The sequence below is a fragment of the Triplophysa rosa genome, linkage group LG20 (assembly GCF_024868665.1).
Source record: "Triplophysa rosa linkage group LG20, Trosa_1v2, whole genome shotgun sequence".
NCBI lineage: Eukaryota > Metazoa > Chordata > Actinopteri > Cypriniformes > Nemacheilidae > Triplophysa > Triplophysa rosa.
The window spans coordinates 6,652,043-6,671,707 of NC_079909.1; the positions used below are offsets into that span (position 1 = coordinate 6,652,043).

General features: G+C 37.3%; 1 protein-coding gene across 2 annotated transcripts; it reads right to left on the minus strand.

Annotated features, from left to right (window-relative positions):
* Positions 1 to 697: 697 nt before the first annotated feature.
* si:ch211-253b8.5 (dysbindin) lies at positions 698 to 18,964 on the minus strand. 2 transcript variants are annotated; one of them, XM_057362822.1, is made up of 4 exons: positions 18,790 to 18,964; positions 3,746 to 3,895; positions 3,028 to 3,171; positions 698 to 2,523 (listed from the first exon to the last, which is right to left on the minus strand). In XM_057362822.1, exons 1-4 carry the CDS (start codon positions 18,830 to 18,832, stop codon positions 2,264 to 2,266), a joined length of 597 nt encoding a protein of 198 aa, XP_057218805.1. In that variant the 5' UTR covers positions 18,833 to 18,964; the 3' UTR covers positions 698 to 2,263. The 2 variants fall into 2 exon arrangements, with proteins under 2 accessions (XP_057218805.1, XP_057218806.1); XM_057362823.1 differs by lacking the exon at positions 18,790 to 18,964 and adding an exon at positions 14,204 to 14,408.
* Between the last annotated feature and the right edge of the window lie 701 nt (positions 18,965 to 19,665).

Sequence of the window (19,665 nt, forward strand, 5' to 3'; positions counted from 1 at the left end):
TGTAGAGTCTGTTGTTATTAACATATTCATTTAAGTGAGTTTATATTTAGTGGGAAACTTGTGACTTTACTTCTCCAGTAAGGCATCTTCTATCGAGAATAATTTTGGTAGTTGCGACACCATCCACAAACAAGACTTAACAACAAGTTGTCTGCCTGATAAATCTGTGTACACTAGACCAATAATTAAAAAAGTGCCAACAGTGACCTTCTGTCTCACATCTAAATAAATTACAATAACAATTTTAAGCATGTCTACAGTGTATTTGTCCGGTCTAAAAATATTCAACATGTGCGTGTCTGAATGATGCACCACTGCATTCCTCTCGAGGGGTTTGGTCATGAGAGAAAAGAGTCAAGAACACATTGTTTTGCTGTACAGCTGAATTTTTACACCTGTCAACCTTACATTCTTACTGGATTTAGTCAACGGTTGCGGCTAGCTAAACCTGATGCCAAAACGTCTGCATTTCTGTTAGTAAACTGAATATTCTTGTACATTTGAGTACAAGCGTGGTTATTTTGGCATTTATTAACAAAACTCTTCTGAATTAGGGCTGTCACCACATCACATTTTCACTACACAATTATCATGGCCAAAATTATTTATGTGTGGAACACAAAATATATTTTGTGTTCTGCAGAAGTAATAAAGTGAGACAGGATGGATTGACATGAGGCTCTGACATGAGTAAATGATGACAGCATTTTTATTTTCAGGTCAACTACACCTTTAAGGTATCCAGATGCCTAGTTAGAGGTTTGTGAAATACCACAGAATGTTTTAGTACACTATTTCTCAATGTGCATAATACAATTTTTACTTAATTCAGATATTTGCACAGAAAAAAATCCCTTAAAAAAACGTAAATTTTCTTGCAGCTGGGGCGCCAGAAATAAACCGTAAAATAATAAATAATGATAATCATTTTTCCTGTAAAATAACGTTTGCCCCATTTTTCTTGTAAATTTGTGGTCTTTTTCTGTAATTTTACGTTTTGTGATTGTATTTTCAAAAATACATTAAAAATCTGTAAAAACAGTCAAATTACATAAAATTACAGTTTTTTGACATTATACGTGGAAAATCTGTAAAAATAACATAAGATTCTGTAAAATATTTTTTTTACATTTTAAAATCATACATGTGTCCTATGGTGTGACAGCAAAATTTAGAGAACAAACTGTTCATATTATATGTTTTATAGTATTCATATTTATATTTATCATATAAAATAGCATAAGAGGGATTTATCTTCATTGCTAGTTTTTTTCTAAATTTTTCTCATCACACTCGGACAAATTTGCATATTGGTCTGTCAACCTTATATCAACAGTATTGACACACTTTGACTTAATTTCACCTATATCTACACTATATCAAAGATTGCCCGACAGCTTTCTTTCCCTACTTGCCCATACTTGATGTAAAAGATCAGCGAGATAACCGAAAGATCAGCCTCAAACTAGAAAGCAAATTGTTTCTTTTGCTACTCAAACATTTCAGAGGTTTTATTGACATAAAGTTGCGGCTTTGGGGAAATTCACAGTTGTTGTCACAAGTTCTGGGAAAATAATCCATCATCAACATTCTAAAGCTGGAGTTTGGCTTTATTTTAATAGCAAAGCATAAGTGGACATCAGATGAAAGACACATTCTCAACTCATGACCCAAAATAACAATACTACAATATAAACATTCATAAAATACACGCCTTAAAAGTGACAGCGGTTTTAACTCAAAGCTTGACACACAGAGTCTCTCTAAACGGCAGCAGTGTGGTGAGAGAATATTACAAAATATTTGTGTAAAGTGTAGTTGTTAGATACTTGTAATGTTCGCAAAAGATGTTGTGTCATTCCTGTTATTCAGAACCTTCTCATAGGGGTGAATTGTTAATATTACACCATATTATATTATATAGTATAATATTATTTCTTGAATTAAAGTCATAACTCTAATGTAATTGTCAATTCCTTACTGAACATTCCCTTTAGGCATTTGGTCATAAATATTCTTCTTTATTTTTTTATTTAAAGTTACACATGTACAAAATGTACTGAATGACAGTAATGACCCGATAAGATGAATGATAGGGTCTGTCAAATAATGAAGGACACTCCCAGGTGGAAGGGGACACTGAATGAGAATTCCTCTAAAGGTTTGTGGTAGATTGATATACGGCCAAACCGGTCAACCCCCCTTTAAACAGTCTTGTTTTTCAAACGCTTCTCAAACAATCAGGAATTAATGACAAGGCAGTTTATAAAGAGAGACCGGGCTGATCTATTGTGGCATCCTTGCCCGTTGGTGTTCCCGTTTGCAGAAAGCGGTCTTCGTGCACGTCTTCGTCATCTGATTGGATGACGGGAGTGTTTGATCCATCCTCATTGGACGCCTGGCTGTCACAGGTGGAGTTGGATGAAGTGGACAACATGCGTGCTTTAAACTCACAGGAGTCAGGGATTCCCGAGGACGTGAGGTTTCTGCGAAAGTCATCTTCAACATCAGTGTGGCTGAAAGCTGGAGAGGAAATGACTTGTTAAAGCAATTTGTTTTGGAATGACACACATTAAAATGTCCCTGAAATGCTGAAATAGTCTGAAACAACAATCCAAACAAAAAATTCTCCCCGCCTCTATGTCACCGACTTTAAGCATTCAAGTTTGTTTAAGCATCAGGTTGGCTGACATGATTATGGAGGCTGGGATTTTGGAGAGAGAGCTTGTCTAAAAAAGTTGTAAATAACTGTGCTTAACTGAACTGTAAATACCAGGTATCGCCGATGGTTTTACACAGGAATTTACACTTGAACTCACTAAAATTTATGTTTATATACATGTATGTATGATTTACAATGTATGATGCAGCATTACAGTTATTCTTCAAGATATCCCAAAATACAGTGATAGAAATCTGCAGTATGAATATACTGTTAACTACTTACTGCCAGCAGTACAGAGACTTCACGATCTGGAGTGAATTAACAGATGTCAGTGTGAATTACTGCTGGTGTTCAGAATGTACCTGGAAGTGGAGATGTGAGCGCTGCTTCCTCCCCGCTAGAGCTGAAAAAGACATCCAAAACCTCCTGATCAGAGATGTCCAATACCTCCATCTGTTCTAGCATGTCTACATTCACCTCCATTGATGAGATGCTTCCTAATGGAGCTGGAATGGAAAAGAAAATTGTTGACGCTGTAGTGTACTTCTTTAATTGCAAAGTTTTATTCATTTTACATTTTTGTTATAAGAAATCATTAAAACTGGAATTTTTTGCAATGTATTGATTGTTGCCGATTAAAAATTTGTCATTTCTACCTTTGTTCTTGACCCAGACTTATAATGTACATATTGTCACTGTTTTTCAGGAAATGTAAATAAAACTACTTTTTATATTAATGAATAATGTGTTGTCAAAGTTGACAAGCACTTTTTTACATTTTTTATATATTTTCAAAACCCAGTGAAAAACATAAAAGGTGATTAATAATAATGATTATGGCAAAAAAATTAAAATGACCAAATATGGAGATATAAGATTTTAGAAGGACAGAAGCGTTATGTAAAAAAAAACTTGACTAACATATAATACTTTTACTGTGATGCAGGTATGAACAGCTGGAAAATGTTAATAGAAAAAATGAAATAAACTAAGTGTGTGAAAAACTTTTTTTATATGAATAAAGTCCACAGAGCCAAATATGGCCAAGGTGAGAAAAATGTCATGCATGTTATCGCTTACGTCTCTTATAGTCTATCTGCAGGTGTGCAGATGAGAGGTAGACATCCACATCATGTTGAAAGACCTCTTCAAAAAAGCGCTGTCTCTCTCGCAGCCTCATCTGCTGGCTTTGATCTGTGTCAGGGACTCTCTGCGCATGATCCGAGTTTGCTGCCAATCACAACAAACAAGACACAATAACATTTATTAAACAGAAAATCGTCATTATGTTTTAAATACTTTTTTAAGCTACTTTGTCATAGTTTTAGGTTAGATTTTTCACCTCTATTATTTAAAAGAAGAAACATCTCATGTTAACATCTTTATGTTAATAGCGTCACACTAATAGCAATGACACATGCCGTGCTGATCTGTGAACACTGTTTCACCAGCAGGGGGCAGACGTTTACACTTGATCTTCCCACAGTAAATGTACCATTTGTTTATCTGCACCAGTGTCATTTCATTAAAGGGGCCACGCAACGCTGTTTCATGCATTCTGACTTATTTACAATGTTAAATGTGCTGTCTTCTCATGAATGACATGGTCAACTTGTCAAAAAACGTATTAGGTAGTATTTCTGTGCTCAATACACTCCCCCAGCATTCGGAAAGTTTTCGGAAAGTTTTTTTTCGAACATTAAAATCCGTTTTCGTCCCTTATTGGGCAATTCTCCCGGAAAAGCACACCCACGGCAAGGCGAAAGAAATAGCCCGCCTACGCGTCAACCAATGAGCGAGGAAGACCCGCTTACCATCAAGATTGGCTGCGCTGTGGCCCTGCAGCTGCAGCTCGTCACTCTTGCGATAGAGAAAGAAGTTGAAGTGTGTTTGTTTGTTCACGGAATTTCAGTGATGGATGTTATATAAACGGTTGATATAACGCTGGATTTGGAGATCGTTTGAAACTGATAGATGGAGCGGTCCCAGCGCTAAAAGATACCGGACATGAACCTCATGCGGTAAATCAAACTAGTCATATGTCTGTGTTTTGTTGGCATTTGGCGCGTACGTGCATAATGTAAACAACACAAACTTATAGTGAATGAATAGTTATGTAGGGATAATGTATTGCGGTGATGTATTGTGTGCTCGTGATTTAGTTCCTCCCTCTGTACACCCCCAGGAGGTCGTATTTTCCAGAAATAATCGTACAGCTGTATCTCTCTTTTATAAATGTGATCGAACTAAATACTCATCGAAGATACGACGTATGCAATACTACTTTATAGGTACTCAAGATTAATATGAGATTGGCAGAAACTGTGTGTGACATGGCTGCTTTAAAAGCATTTTTTTTTCATTAATCTCAACTGCATCCTATTGTTTGTTTGTTTGTTTGATGGTTGGTTCAGAGCAATTCACTATTAAACAGTGAATATTAAAATGCCATGCAATACAAGCAATAACTTAAGATAGCCATAACATCCACTAATCCTATATTTTTGCTAATCAAATTTATCTTACAGTTCTTGTCATGTCAGTGAATTAAACATTACCGTTCAACCCAATTTTACTTGAGCCGATACTGTCATGAACAAGATGGACTGAATGTGAGGCGATAAAAGTGAATGGACACAGAAAGGGAACATGCTGTACTGGATACTGTCCTCCATGTAAAATATACAGCGAATGTATTATGTGTGATGTGTGAGTATGTTTGTTGAGTCATTGGGCTGATAAACCTTCTTTACTTAAGCTCTAAGGCTTCAATGAATTTATCTAGGCGGTGTGTGTATTAAAGCTCTTAGGCAGACAGTTAAATATAGCAGCTATATGGCACTTGAACGTGTTTTTTTTTGTTTCTGAACTAGCAACTGTTTAAGACGAAATTTACTGATACCTGCCAAAAAAATGTGTCCCATGGCATTATTTGAAGTACCATATTAATATGTCATTAAATGGGTTACCTTATTTATAATAATGTACATTGTATTACTATGTATTACCGTAAACCACACAAACATGTTTGTAAGTAGTCTTATTGACGTGAAAGGTAATCTCTATTATCTATGTGCTTTTCGCTGGCCAGAAGACATGAAAGCTGCAGAGAGGTTAGTCACTGATCTATATATGGAGACAACACACAAACACAACAATCTTGTTCATGTAGTTTAACTAGTTAGGCATTGTCAGCAACACAAACGTCTTGGCTTCAATTGCCAGCGAACACACACACTAATACAAATTTATAAACTGAATCCACTGTAAGTCACTTTGGATGAAAGTGCATAAATGTAAACAAAAGCAATCTCAAAACAGAAACTAATCATCATCAGCTTGACCCCACTATCATCCCTGTTATAAAACATAAACAGCCTGTTTTGACTTTAGATCATGATTTCATCAGATGTAGTACCGGAGCCACTTAATAGAAGAGGAAATATATCATTAGACTGCATTGTGTATTTAAATGACATGAAATAAGATCATAACAGAATAACAAACAAACAAAACAAATTATGAGCCCCCTGTGGAAAAGACCAGTTTAGACCGGCATGAACTTCTACGCTGGTCCAGACTTGTAAAAACTGGTTAATGCCTGTCTCGCCGGTGGATTAGCATTGGCATGTGGTTAATAGGAAAACTTTGTGGAGAATGCAAGTTGACTTCTGGTGAAGATTCTGTTGGGGACACTAGAAACCAGTTATGCAGGTCTTTTAAGCAGGACTACCAGTAAGACACATTCATTCAGGTGAGCATTTGTGTTTTCCTGTCCTTGAAAAGTGACATAAGAGCACCCACCACCTCAACTGAAATAACAGCCCTAAGGCTCACTGCAGGACAAGACAACAGACAACTGTATTCGTTTCCTTTTTCAAGCCATAAAAACACATCCAGACTTGTCTCCTGTGACGGCACCATAAAAAGAAGACATGACTGAGCCTAGAATAATCAAATCTGCCTTTAAACAGGCTTTAAAATAGGAATAATGTAAAGATTATCTGGCATGTACTAAAAGAGTTGAATATGCTCAGCTGCTGTCACCAGACATGGCATTGAAACAAACTGAAACCTGACAAAAGCTTTCTCAGGCTGCACACCGAGGCAGGAAGGCATAATCTTACGTGTAACTAATAAAATGCCTCCATCTTGTCAATTTATAAATGCATTCTTCAATGTCTATGATATCCTACAATCCGGTGATAACTAAAATAATTAGGATAAGAACAGTTGTAAGCAATTAAATATAGCTGCAAGCAGCGATATGGGACCAAGCCCCTCAAGGCTGCGCAGAGCCACGCCGGAGCAGAGCAACGAGAGCGAAAAAGGCAGAAACGTAGCGTACGTGAAAAAAAGACAGGTTGAGAAGAATAGGTGTGAACGGAAATGTAGACTTTACATATAAATATATTACACGGTTCTCACAGGATTCGATCCCACAACCTCGACATCGCAAGGTATGGGGTTTAACAAGCTGCACCACACAGTCAGATACTCAAGTACTGTCTGGAGCTACAGCAGCACAGAGCCATACTGGTGCAAAGCAACAAGAGCAAAAACCACAGAAATGGAATGTACGTGAAACCGTACAGGTTGATAAGCTCAGGGGAGAATGACATCATACTGTAGAATTCTTAAATAACTGTTTCAGTCTCACCACATGGGCTTCGAACTAACAACCTCAGAGACTCGAGGCTTGTGGTTTATCAGGTTGTACCACTCAGTACTTTCAGTGCTGCAAGCATTGATATGGGCCAATCCCCGAAGGTGCCGAAATGAGAACGTAGAGCAGAAAATAATGAAATACAATGTATTTGAGAAACAGATAGCATAAGTGGAATGAACTCAAGAAGATAATTTTGCATAGTAATGCACAAAACGTTACATCCAGTCAGAATAGTTTAATTCAAGTCAACTTTACATACAGTAGGTATTTCTCGAAAAATTGCCCAAGAAATAAAAAATCAGTTCAGCCTTTTCCGTGCGGCTCCGTCCAAAGATCCTACGAGTGGAGCTTGGAAAACAATAGACCACATTTGTCAAATGAGCAACGAAAAAAAACCTTTTTCATATGCTTTACAGTAAGTTATTAACCGGATGTTAGAAAATGACAAATGAGGCATCAATGGAATCGACATGGACCAGAAGAAATAATGACCATCAGAAAATTTATTTCAGACTAAGCTTTCAAGAGTTATAAGCAATTATCTCATGAAGCTATTGGCGCTGTCTTGAAACTTCACGGGTACGTCCGGGACTGTAATTTGATAAAAATTTGAGCCTAAATACAGCCTCAGATCCATTTTTGGGTCAACTTTGAAAAGTATGCAACGTCATAACTTTCGAACAACAGCAAAAATCGCAATTCCATCACCTCTTTGCGGCTCAGTCCAAAGATTGTGTGAGCCAATTTTCATAACAATCCATCACAATTTCTAGGACTAGTAGCGAAAAAAAGCAATGGCTACTGCTGTAATGAGTGGAGTCTAATGTAACACATGGGGTGTTTCTCAAACGCAAGGACGCGTCCTGGGCAGGTTGCAAATCTCAGCTGCCACGTCATCAAGTGCCGCCGAAGGACATCTCAAACAGAAGTATGCTTGGAAGGAAGCTTTCGCTTCATGTCCTTCGTTCAGGCTGTTTTGCAGGATACAACAACTGTATCCTTCGCTGCCTGAAATCACCTACAATCCTTTGCACACGTTCCCAAAGAACGTCACGAGAATCCAGTCAGCACTTTCTTCACATCGTTTTTATGTAATAAAAGAAAAATGCAGAAAAGGAGTAATTCAATATGTATAATGATTTATAATACGGTACATGACATTATTAAAATGAAAAGTTGTATCTGTTAATATTATTTAAAGGACCTGAGCTAACATGAGCTAAAAATGAACTGTTGCATTGTTATGCACAACATATGCACGATTGAAAATAAAACGAACAATAGGAGATGCTCTCTCTGTGATTTTATTTATTTTTCTGTGGTCACACATGACTTCTCTCTTTAAAGTAACCACGGAGGGGGAAACAGTAAGGACGTTGCCATGCGCTCTTACTACATCGTCTCATTCTAGCATTTAATGTCGAAGAGGACTCTAAACATCTACCTTTAGGAGGACTGCTCTAGGTAGGAGGCAGCCTCACTAGTATGTGTCCTTGTGTTTGAGAAACACCCATGCGATGAGCGTGAGCGAGGAGTGCATGACATGTGCTGAGTAGAATTACTGTAGACTGAGGGGTTCAAAAGTTACAGCCATTTGAAAAGCGAATATTTGAACTGCTGGTGACGCTACAGAGTGAATGCTAGGGCCCCCATAATTGGTCACATGACTTTTGAGGACGACCACTACAAGTGTGCCAAATGTCATCATTTTCCTACATACGATTCATAGGCAGAGGTGGACGAAGTACACAACTTCCTTACTTGAGTGAAAGTACAGATACTACTGGTCAAATATTACTCCACTACAAGTAAAAGTTGTAAAGACAGATTCTTACTTAAGTAAAAGTACAGAAGTACGTGCTTTTAAACGTACTTAAGTATTAAAAGTAAATTTCCTTTATGTCAGTTGTGCATTGTTTTATTGTCGTATACCTTATGCCTCTGAAGCAACCTACTGAATACACAGAGTAGCTCACAGTATCAGTTGTATAAAGGAGTAGTTCACTTCAACATTTGCCCCCATTGACTTTCCATAGTAGTTTTTATTCCTACTATGGAAAGTCAATGGAGGCAAATTTTGCAGTGAGCAACTCCTTTAAGAGTTTTATATGTTTAGCGCATATATGTTTAGTTTAGATATAATCCTGTATGATCATTTAGCCTAATTATCCTCATTAGCCCCCTAGGCATATGTATTTATGAGCAGTGTTCTTTTATTTTGTATATTCCCTTTACCAGTTTTAGCAGCAATTTACCAGTAAGTAGTAAGGTTCTTGTAAATAGTAAAGTGTAGAAGCCATGTGTTTGTTGGATTTATTACCATAATTTAACTACAAACATAATGTAAACTATAGCTAGTATAATGAACTATGTTCATTATATGTTTAGTTGCTGTGGTTTTACTAAAGATTATTAATTGGAGTATGGTTCCTATATATAGAAAATGGTAAATATGTTGATACTGTGGTTTTACTGCAAATACCATCCCTGCTGAAAAAAACAATGAATTTTTGAATTAGAATGAGATTTTTAAATTAAATTCCTCTTTGTAGTGTGTTTTGGGTTTTATTCCAATAGGATTTACCATCCCACCAATAGAATCCATCACATACAAGTAGACAACAAGTATCCATAGTACAATTCCCATTATAACCATTAAATCCATTACATTTTATGTTGTATTTTGGGCAGGGTTCTATTGTTTTTATTTCAACAGGAATACTTCAACTATAGTTACTTCAGTAAAAACATCATTCATTTTCCAAATCGCTTTAAATGATATAGCAGCAGATCAGAAGTTAACACGCACGCGTAGCTCAAGGTGTATGTGATGCTTATTTACCGTTTAGCCGTTATGCCGATCATTTTCATGACAATGTTTCTACGATCTTTGACTGATCGTAACCCACAGATGATTACACCACACTTTAACATGTGCCTTTTTCGTCTTTTATTGTTCTATTTGCCTTTTTAGAGCGCTATCAATGGTGTAGCAGCGCGTACGTTTACATTAGTTTAGCGGGGAAGATCCCAGAGTTGCCAGATTTGCGTTAAAAAAATCTGCCAAATGGCCATTCAAAGCTTGCCGGAAAACCGCGAGCTTAGAAAAACTGAAATACTTGGCAACAGTAAAAGGTCCTGGCAGATCGCAAGCCAGATAAATTGCGCACACAGGAAACCCCGCTGCATAGAAACCATTTTCTACTTTTGGACCTTTTTATAAATGTAGTGGAGTAAAAAGTATGATATTTGTCTTTCAAATGTAGTGAAGTTAAAGTACAAGTACTCAGAAAAAATAATACTCAAGTAAAGTACAGATACTCAAAAAGTGTACTTAAGTACAGTACTCAGGCAAATTTACTTCGTTACTGTCCACCACTGTTCATAGGGCTGCCATAGACTCCCATTGGGGAAGAAGAAGAATACCAACAGAAGCAGTAGTGACCATAGCTCCATCAGGGCTCGGCCCCTAATTGGTTTGTTTTTATTGTTAGTTTCTTTTTTCAGCAATGCAGGGCAGGGTTTTCCCCAACAACATTCTTGAACCAAGTGCCAACACGATGTGTTTATATCTGGCCGTCAAAGAATAAACAGTGCAGACAGCTCTTGTTTGCCACCCATGTGTGAGCAGGGCACAACTTTAAACAGACAGCTCTTTATTTGTGACCCTGGACAACGAAACCTAAGTCCTAAGAGTACATTTTCACATCATTTAATTAGATAAGCTTTCCAGTGGTGTATGGTTTAGGATCGGACTATGTTTGACTGAGATGCAACTATTTAAAACTCTGGATTCTGAGGGTGCAAAAAAATCGAAACATTGAGAAAATCACCTTTAAAGTCATCCATCGGAGGTGCTGTAGCAGGCTGTTGCTAAAAGAAATAGGTTTGTTTAAATGCTGAGTAGATGAACCCCAAAGAAGAAATTCTAAGATAACTTGAGTGGGTAATTCCCAAAGAGCGGGCAACAGCGAGCCAAGTTTGTAGGCGTGTTTTCCAGCCATTTTTGTTCGCAATTTTGCTGCATCCACTCACAAAAATAAAGTTTGAAATACAGTGTATTTGCGGTAGGAAATGTACAAAAATCTTCATGGAACATGATCTTTCCTTAATATCCTAATGATTTTTGGCCTAAAATAAAAATCGATCATTTTTGCTCATACAATGTATTTTTGGTAGGACTCGTTTTGTGGTCCAGGTTCACATTTCTCCTATTAGTGATGTATTGCGCACATGCTGAAATGTTCTGATGAAATATCGATGTGGAACAAACACATCTGAACAATCTGAACAAACATCTGAACAAACTACATTAAGGTTGAATGCCAAAAATGCCTCCAAATTCTTATGTCAAAGTTATGTAAAATTATACTCTTATTTTATCTGTGCAATATTTCTTTAAAAGCTCGATTATCTTTTATCTGCATAAAGCAGCTGTATTACAGTATCTGTGTTTTATGTCTTTTAAGGTCTCAGAACTTCATTGCTAGAACGTCTGTCGCTAGACGGTTTCATCGGATGCACGCTCATGGCCCGAAGTTAACTTCTGGTCTGTGTTTTGGTTAATTTATGTTAATATGAATTTATCTGAATATTTTATTGTATATTAATTGTATTAAATAAAATTAAAACTACTCAACAGTTATTTATTCTTTGCAGAGGTCTACGGGAAGTTTGGTCCACATAATGTTTCTTTATGTTGTTGCTGCTGAAACCATATAGCACCTCTTGAGTTAACACAAAGTTACACAAAATTGTTACTCTTTCGTAGATCAGTTGAGTTGAAAATATCAACAAGAAGCTGAAACCACCAGTTATTATTTGTATACAATGTGCATGAGTACTGCATGGTAAATCATTCCTTTAACAGTCCAAAGCTCTTGGGTTTATATACAGGGTACAAACATACTGATAGTATAAAATCTGTAAAAAAAAAAAAAAAAACACCTTTACATTACACCAATAGTGCCTCACTTATATTGAACATTCCTTTACTCCTGCATTCATTATCTCACACTTGACTTGAAAACAGGACTTCATCTCGCAAGTGTCCAAATATCAACCCATTGAACACGGTTAAACACAGTTATATTGCCATATCCTCTCCTCTTTTTCCATGACCTCATCCAAGCCTAATATATTCAAAAAGCGACAGCTTGCCGTATGCTGGTGTTTATAGAGACTGAGAGAAAGGCAAGAGGCACTCTAGCAAACTCGACAGACATGCCATGAATGGATGAAGGGTTGCATAACTGGGCTGGTGTGAATGGTTTTTGAAATGTCATGTATTTGACTGCGCGCATATAAAAAGATGACTCGGTGTTTCAGAAATAACGCGTGGTTAAGCGTTTTGCTCAGGGGAGCAGCGGCTGTGGCTTCATTTTTTTTGTACATGGTTGAGAAAGATGCAAGTGTGGAAAAATGTGATTTGACTGAGCTGAAAAACGGAAAACAAAACGTTGCGCCCACTGTTGCATGTAGTGAAATGCCATGGCATTTGCAATGGAATCAGTGTTTATGGATGTCAGCTCATGAAAAGTATTCACAACATCACGTGGACTTATCAACATATAATGGAGCAATAGTTATATCATATTCATTTCATATTCTCTTTATTTTGTCAGTGATACAACATCTAAACTGTCCCTAAGTATCGAACTTTCATCCTTAAAATAAATTCTTCATAATGATGCCATAGAAGAACCATTTTTGATTCCACAAAGCTTCAGTTTAAGAGACAATTTTCCCCGTTGCAAGCAAAAATATGGCAAAAAAATTCCAACCGACACTAAAGCTATATGACTTGAGAGATATGAAGTCCAAAAAATGAACCCCAATACCTGCACTGTAAAAAAACTGTAATTTTACAGCTGCCAGAAAATCTTCTGGGTTTTTTAACAAGATGTCTTTTTTTACAATTTATTTTTGAAATACAGTCAAAAACTATAATATCACAGAAAAAGACAGCACATTTACAAGAAAAATGGGGAAAACAGTTTAATATATCCTTATATCCTGACCTACAATTTTACAGGGAAAAAAATATTTTACAGTATATTTCTGTTTTTCCAGATTACAGAAAATTACAGTTTTTTACAGATTTTTTTTCTCTGCGTGGGGCTTCTTCTAAATTTGTCCCATCAACAACCAATCAAAACATCCTAGCAATCACGCATTTATAAATACAACAATTATTTAAAAATGAATAATTCATCTTATTTCAGAAAAGCAACCATTATAAAATGATTATAGACAACTTTGGTGATGTATGCAACTTGCAACCTTCCAAATGAGATGTGTACATACTAGAGTAAAAAAAATGTTTGTTTGTAATATTGAGGCAAAATTTCCTTTTTATAGTTTGAGTCACTTTTAAAAAGTTGCTAAATATTGTCAAATAAATCACTTTTGTTGCTGGTGCTTTTTGAAAAAGGCAAAGGGTAGTCTGAAAATTGCTAAGTAGCATCAATGCATAGCAGTCAACTACAAAAATCCCTCAGAACACCTAAGGATTCACATATAGTAGCAACCATTCTGAATACCCTAACAACCATACCCCAGCATCATAACAATAACTCACAACACCTTACCAACTCCATTCCAACGTTAGCATATGACAAAAATGCCACCCGTTACCTTAGCAATGATGAAAGGAATACCCTAGAAACCACCTAGAACGCTGGTTACGGCAGTAAGGACAAGCGATAACCACATTTTCTTCAAACGTAAACATTTAGTTGCCTTTATTAATATCATAATAGCTATAAGAGTTCATCAAGAAAACTACTGAACCACTTTGGCTTTGATTGACAATGGGGTAGAACCAATATGGGAACAACACAGCAGAGCACAATAAGAGTCAGATTTACCGTCAAGTAGAAAATCTGTTCTAATCCATCCATTTTATGATTGGTTTCAAGTAAATGACCTAACCATGAGGCTAAGTGACCCTGCCCTTCACCAAAACATTCAATAAAATCATTCACAGAAAGCGTAAACAGCCACATGAGAATGAGATCATTATTTTTCTGGTTTCCTCTCAGTCTCATCCTTTTCTCCAATCCATCCCACGTTTTTCACTGTGTTGTCTATTCAGGCAGCAGAGGAGCAGGGAGGGGTGCGTGAGGCGCGTGAGATCAAAGCAAAAGAAAGGCGGATTGTCTGGAAGGACGGATTTGTCATTCGCTCCATACAAGGCTAAGCTCTGTTTCCACCACTCACAACCCCCAGTTTTCTTTGTCTCTCACAGTGGATCTGGCACTGAGGCATTGGGGGGATTATGGTTTAGCAGGGCACCGGACATGGCACAGCATCCGTACAGCCCCTCCCACCCCACAGTGCCAAAAACAACCCATTCAGGCACTCATAAACGCTTCAGTCCAAGTTGTGATTTTCAAGGAATGCTTCAGTCCAGAAATTAACATCTGAAGATTCTCTAAATTGTTACAGGTTCGGTTTAACTTGAAAAGAATGCTCATTTAGGTAACTACTGCACCACTGCAGGAATCTTAACAACACATCAACCTCTTCCGGTCATCTATCCCCAAAACTTCCCAACACTGACATTTTCCTGAAACCCACAAAGGGACACTCGGAAGAGAGAATTCGGAAGCGTTTCAGCTTAAAGGGCAGACAAAACCAGTCCTCCACATCCAACAACGATTTAAAAACAGTGCACAGGAAATGAACTTTCCAGATGAATGAGTTGAAAGGTAATTTGAAAACCACAGGGACTGTGGAGCACAGGTCCAGATTTACTAACTAAGAAACCATACACTAAAAATAATGACTAAAAAAGCACACGCTGGTTCTCTCATTGAAGGAATGTTTGGCAGGAACTGATTTTACACACTTTTAACAAAACGTGTGGTAACCCACAATAGAAACAGCCATTATTGGAGGTATTGGGGGAATGAGGAAACTCAAACCCATAAACCAAAGCTAATGAAGACGTTGGATGAGGCATGTGGTGTTCTATAATCACAAGCTATTTAGACAGTTTACAGATGGTGGCCAAGAACTGTTTAGGTACAAGCATTCTTCAAAATATCTTTCTCTATGGTCATCACAACAAAGAAATGTATACACATTTGGAACAACTCGAGGGTGAGTAAATGATGACAGAATTTTCATTTTTGGACGAACTGTCCCTTTAACATGCATACAGCAAACAAACAAAGTTATATGACTGTATAACTGATACTGAAGTCAATAGCACAGCATTTCTTATGTGTCATATAGAAAAACAGCTGAGTTAAGGCACGGCATCATAGTGTAATCATTTCTGTCAACTCCTGGGGTCATCAGGGTTATGTAACAGTCCGTCTCAAGCACAATATGATGACGTCACAGCTCTGTTATAAAAGACGTGATGTCATGGCGATTTTACAATTTGTCAGGTCAACTGCAGCTGTTCATCAGCATTTCTCTTCTGATCTGACCGGCTGTGCTTTTATGTCCACAATATACTTGAGATTTATTTAAAGGGACAGTTCACCCAAAAAAATAAAATTCTGTCATCAGTTACTCACCCTCTTGTCATTTAAACCTGCATGATTTCCTTCTTCTGCAAATCACAAACGATGTTTGGAAGAATGTTGGTAACCGAACAAACTGATGACAACCGAGTAAATACTGCTCTACTGCCATGTAGAAAAAATCACGGCTGGTGACTTTTCCTGTTAATTCGGCAGTAGTTACATTAGGATCTAGTTCATTGTGTGTGCAAGCACACTTGGCAATAAAGCTCTTCTGATTCTGATTCTAATGCACTCAAAGATGTTTAAATTATGTTTTTTGAAAAAGGAAAAACGCACAACATTTTCTGTGAGTGTAAGGTTAATGGGGTAGATTAAGAGTACGTTTACACAATGAAAAACTGACAACTTTTTCCTTTGCGTTTTCGAAAAGTTTCTCGTACACATGACAGCGTTATCAAAACAATCTGCATTTACACGGATCTGGGGAAACGAATAAAAACGCTTTAAATACAGACCAGTGGATGGCGTTGTTGCGCTATAAAGAAACATACGTGCCCGCACACATACACATAGCCAACCCTGTTTTAAGGTAAAAGCGCTTTTAATACACTTTGTCGGCGTGTATGTGTGTTTATAGTAGTGTGCATATAAATACTGTCTCCGCTGGTCGTAGTGGTGCAGTAAATCTACTTTTTCCTGGAAAAATGATATTAAGTATGTCACAGGGCACAAACATGCAGCATGGAGGCCGCCATTATTGTTTGGGGAATACTCGCGCATGCCTACTACAGACTGAACGCGTCATAGGCATGCGTATGACGTCATCGTTTTTCGAAACCGCCGCCTTCAGCGTTTACACAGAAACGATAATGCCATCGTTTCTAAAAACTTGCACTTTGAGACCCGTTTTTTAAAAGTTTGCGCTTTTTAGTCTTTAGTCTCTTGTAAGCGGCCTCTAAGGGTTAGAATCTATACTTAGGTCATTATGTCTGGAAAATCCCCATAAAACTTGAAAACCCAACATGTGTGTTGTGTGATTTGTAAAAACCAGATACAACAAAACCCATCAACAGCTCATATCTCCCCAGCATTCCATTCTAACAATACAGTCATTGTTAGCAAACCCCCTCCTAGAGACATTTAGTTCAGCATCTTTCATAAGGCGACCCCCAATTTAGCTCTTCTATTTCTGGAGACGCTGAGATGAGGACATGTGCCACAAAGAGCTTTCAGAGTGTAAATCGGGGGCCTAGTATATTCCACAAAATGAATGAAATAATTTTCAGTCATCGTGAAAATATGGAACAGGGAGTTGGTGAACTAGATAGTGAGTCTGTGCTATGCGCCGAAGGAAGAGATCCTGTCTGGAATGTGTTTTCTTTATCACAGACGTCATCCATTACTCCTCTGTTACATCAGTGACCGGCTCCTAAAGAATCCCCCCAAAAAACCCCAGTTCTGTCTGTTTGGATTTAATGGCTGTGAGATTCCATGATTTTCTCTAGATGTTAAGCCTGATATGTGTTTCCTACACTTAAGAATGTGTATTCTTTGTGTAATTTCCAGGTCAATAAATTAGGCTGAACCCAATTTCCACTGCATGTAAAAAATGTAAATGTAATGTATGATTCTGTTCAATGTTATTGTCAGCATCACTCAGAAGTCAATTCAACAATATTGACTTATTAATATTGAATAAAAACAAAATTGTCTATTAACACAGTGGTATTCCTTCGTATTATGTGACCTCCTGACAACATCGGTTCCGTATGTAATAACCATGAGTTAAGAAAGCCAAGACAATTAGCAACACTTTCCATACAATCCGGTCATTCCACCTGAATGACACCACCCTAAACATCTGGTGCACAAATCTCCCAGAGACAGACATGGTACTCATAATAGTGTGACAAATTCTCTTGTGGCCTGTCTAATTTCCAGTCTCAGTCTTCAAGCACGCAGTGTGTGTGTGTGTGTGCGTGCGTGAACTTGGATTGTATCCACAATCCATCTGATAAAATTGAGAAAAAAACAATCCAGTTCAAGACAGACAGCAGACAGGTTAGACATACTAAACAAATCTACAAGTTTGTCTTTTAAACACAAAGCTGTGTGACAATGACCTGCAAATTAAGCTTTACAAATGGTAAAAAAGTTAAGGAAATTTTAAGGAAGGAAATGACTTACTATAAACAAAACATTGACTATAAAAGATGTAATGGTCGAAACTCTAAAAATAAAGAGTTTGAGAACATCTTTCCTTATTCAGCCAGAGATGTGATGCGGCCAAATAAGGGAGGGATTTGAAAGCCTGATGGGGAAGTCTAAACTATGTGGAAAAGACTTATCTCATTTTTAAAACCCACTGAAGTGTCTTAAAATCTTTGTTTTATGCATTGATGTAATTTCCAGTGAAACAGGAATTTAGGATGGGACATATTGTGCGGCCCCTCCCACTTTTAAATTAGCCAATAGTGTTTTAATTTACCTCACAGACTGTACACTGATGAGAAGCTGAAGCGCAGAATAATGTCATGAAAATCATTGATCCGTATTGGCAGAAGAGAGATTTTGAATGCTTATATCTTTCAAATGTGAATTTTGTCAGCAATAGAGCACACTGTAGTTATTCTTAAGGCTAACATTTTCATGATAAAATCCCAAATTTTATGGGAACTTTAAATAAATTATGCTCTCAAATACACTCAATGAATATGGCGTGTTGTCACAAAAATTTCATATGAAAATATTTAGCAGCTTTTTTACACTCCAGGTGTCTTTTAAACCCTGAAATAAAAGAAACCCATAAGAAATACCTGGAGTAAAAACTAGTCCCATATTCTGTGTTGATGAAATTATTATTTTGTTTAATAGTGACAGGCAGTCTCCCAAGCTTGATTTCAGAGTTTGAGAAGAATCAGCTCTATACACCCTAAATCATTTGCCTGTGTGACTTAAAAAGGAGAAATACTCACATGACAGGCATCTGTTGGGGATGTTTGTTCCCTTCGAGCTCATGACTCTAGATGAATGGAGACCCGTGGCCTGATGTGAAGCAGCCAGAACTCAGACTGGACTCTTACTCATTCAGCTCATCTCTCTCTCAGTGACTCATACACATGTGCTCATGCACTTCCTCTGAGTCTCTCTGAGCTGCTCACACTCAGACCTTAGGACAGGGCAAGTGGACTGTACCAAATCATCCTTGGGGGGGGGGGTGAAGCTCAAAGCTTGGGATAAAAAAGAAGGAGGTGTTATGAAACAAGAGAGGAGGTGCTAAAACAAATCCTGTTGTCTCTTTCTTTTTTATGTGTCATAAGTAAATTTGAAGGGTTTTAAGCAGGTTCAGGTTCACACACAGGTGTCCTCATAACCACAGATCATCATTCATGTCCCACAGTCATTTGACAGCCAAGAAGTGTCCAAATACTTTCAGTCTTAATTGTCAATGATATATTAACAGGTACAATCACAGATTCTTGTGAAATGTTTGGAAATTGTGTTGTGTATGTTTGGCCTACCCTGATCGTTCTCCTGCTGATGAGCATAATGTGGTTTTCTTTCTTTCTTTCTTTCTTTCTTTCTTTCTTTCTTTCTTTCTTTCTTTCTTTCTTTCTTTCTTTCTTTCTTTCTTTCTTTCTTTCTTAATGAATGTCAGCTTGATTTTTAATTGCAAATTAATTTCAATGTGTTTTAAGCACCGTGAGCATGGCTCTTATTTGTATTCTGGTTGTATTAAAGGGACAGTTCACCTAAAAATGAAAATTCTGTCATCATTTACTCACCCTTGAGTTGTTCCATGTATAAATATATTTGTTCTGATAAACACAGAGAAAGGGAGAGAATTTGGA

Bases quoted from the DNA above. Each gene is read 5' to 3' on its own strand.
- si:ch211-253b8.5 (XM_057362822.1), bottom strand. From the start codon at position 18,832: ATGAGCTCGAAGGGAACAAACATCCCCAACAGATGCCTGTCAT. The intron at 3,896-18,789 runs GTGAGTATTTCT...TGTGATTGGCAG, and splicing joins CCCCAACAGATGCCTGTCAT to CAAACTCGGATCATGCGCAG. The intron at 3,172-3,745 runs GTAAGCGATAAC...TTTCCATTCCAG, and splicing joins GCAGATAGACTATAAGAGAC to CTCCATTAGGAAGCATCTCA.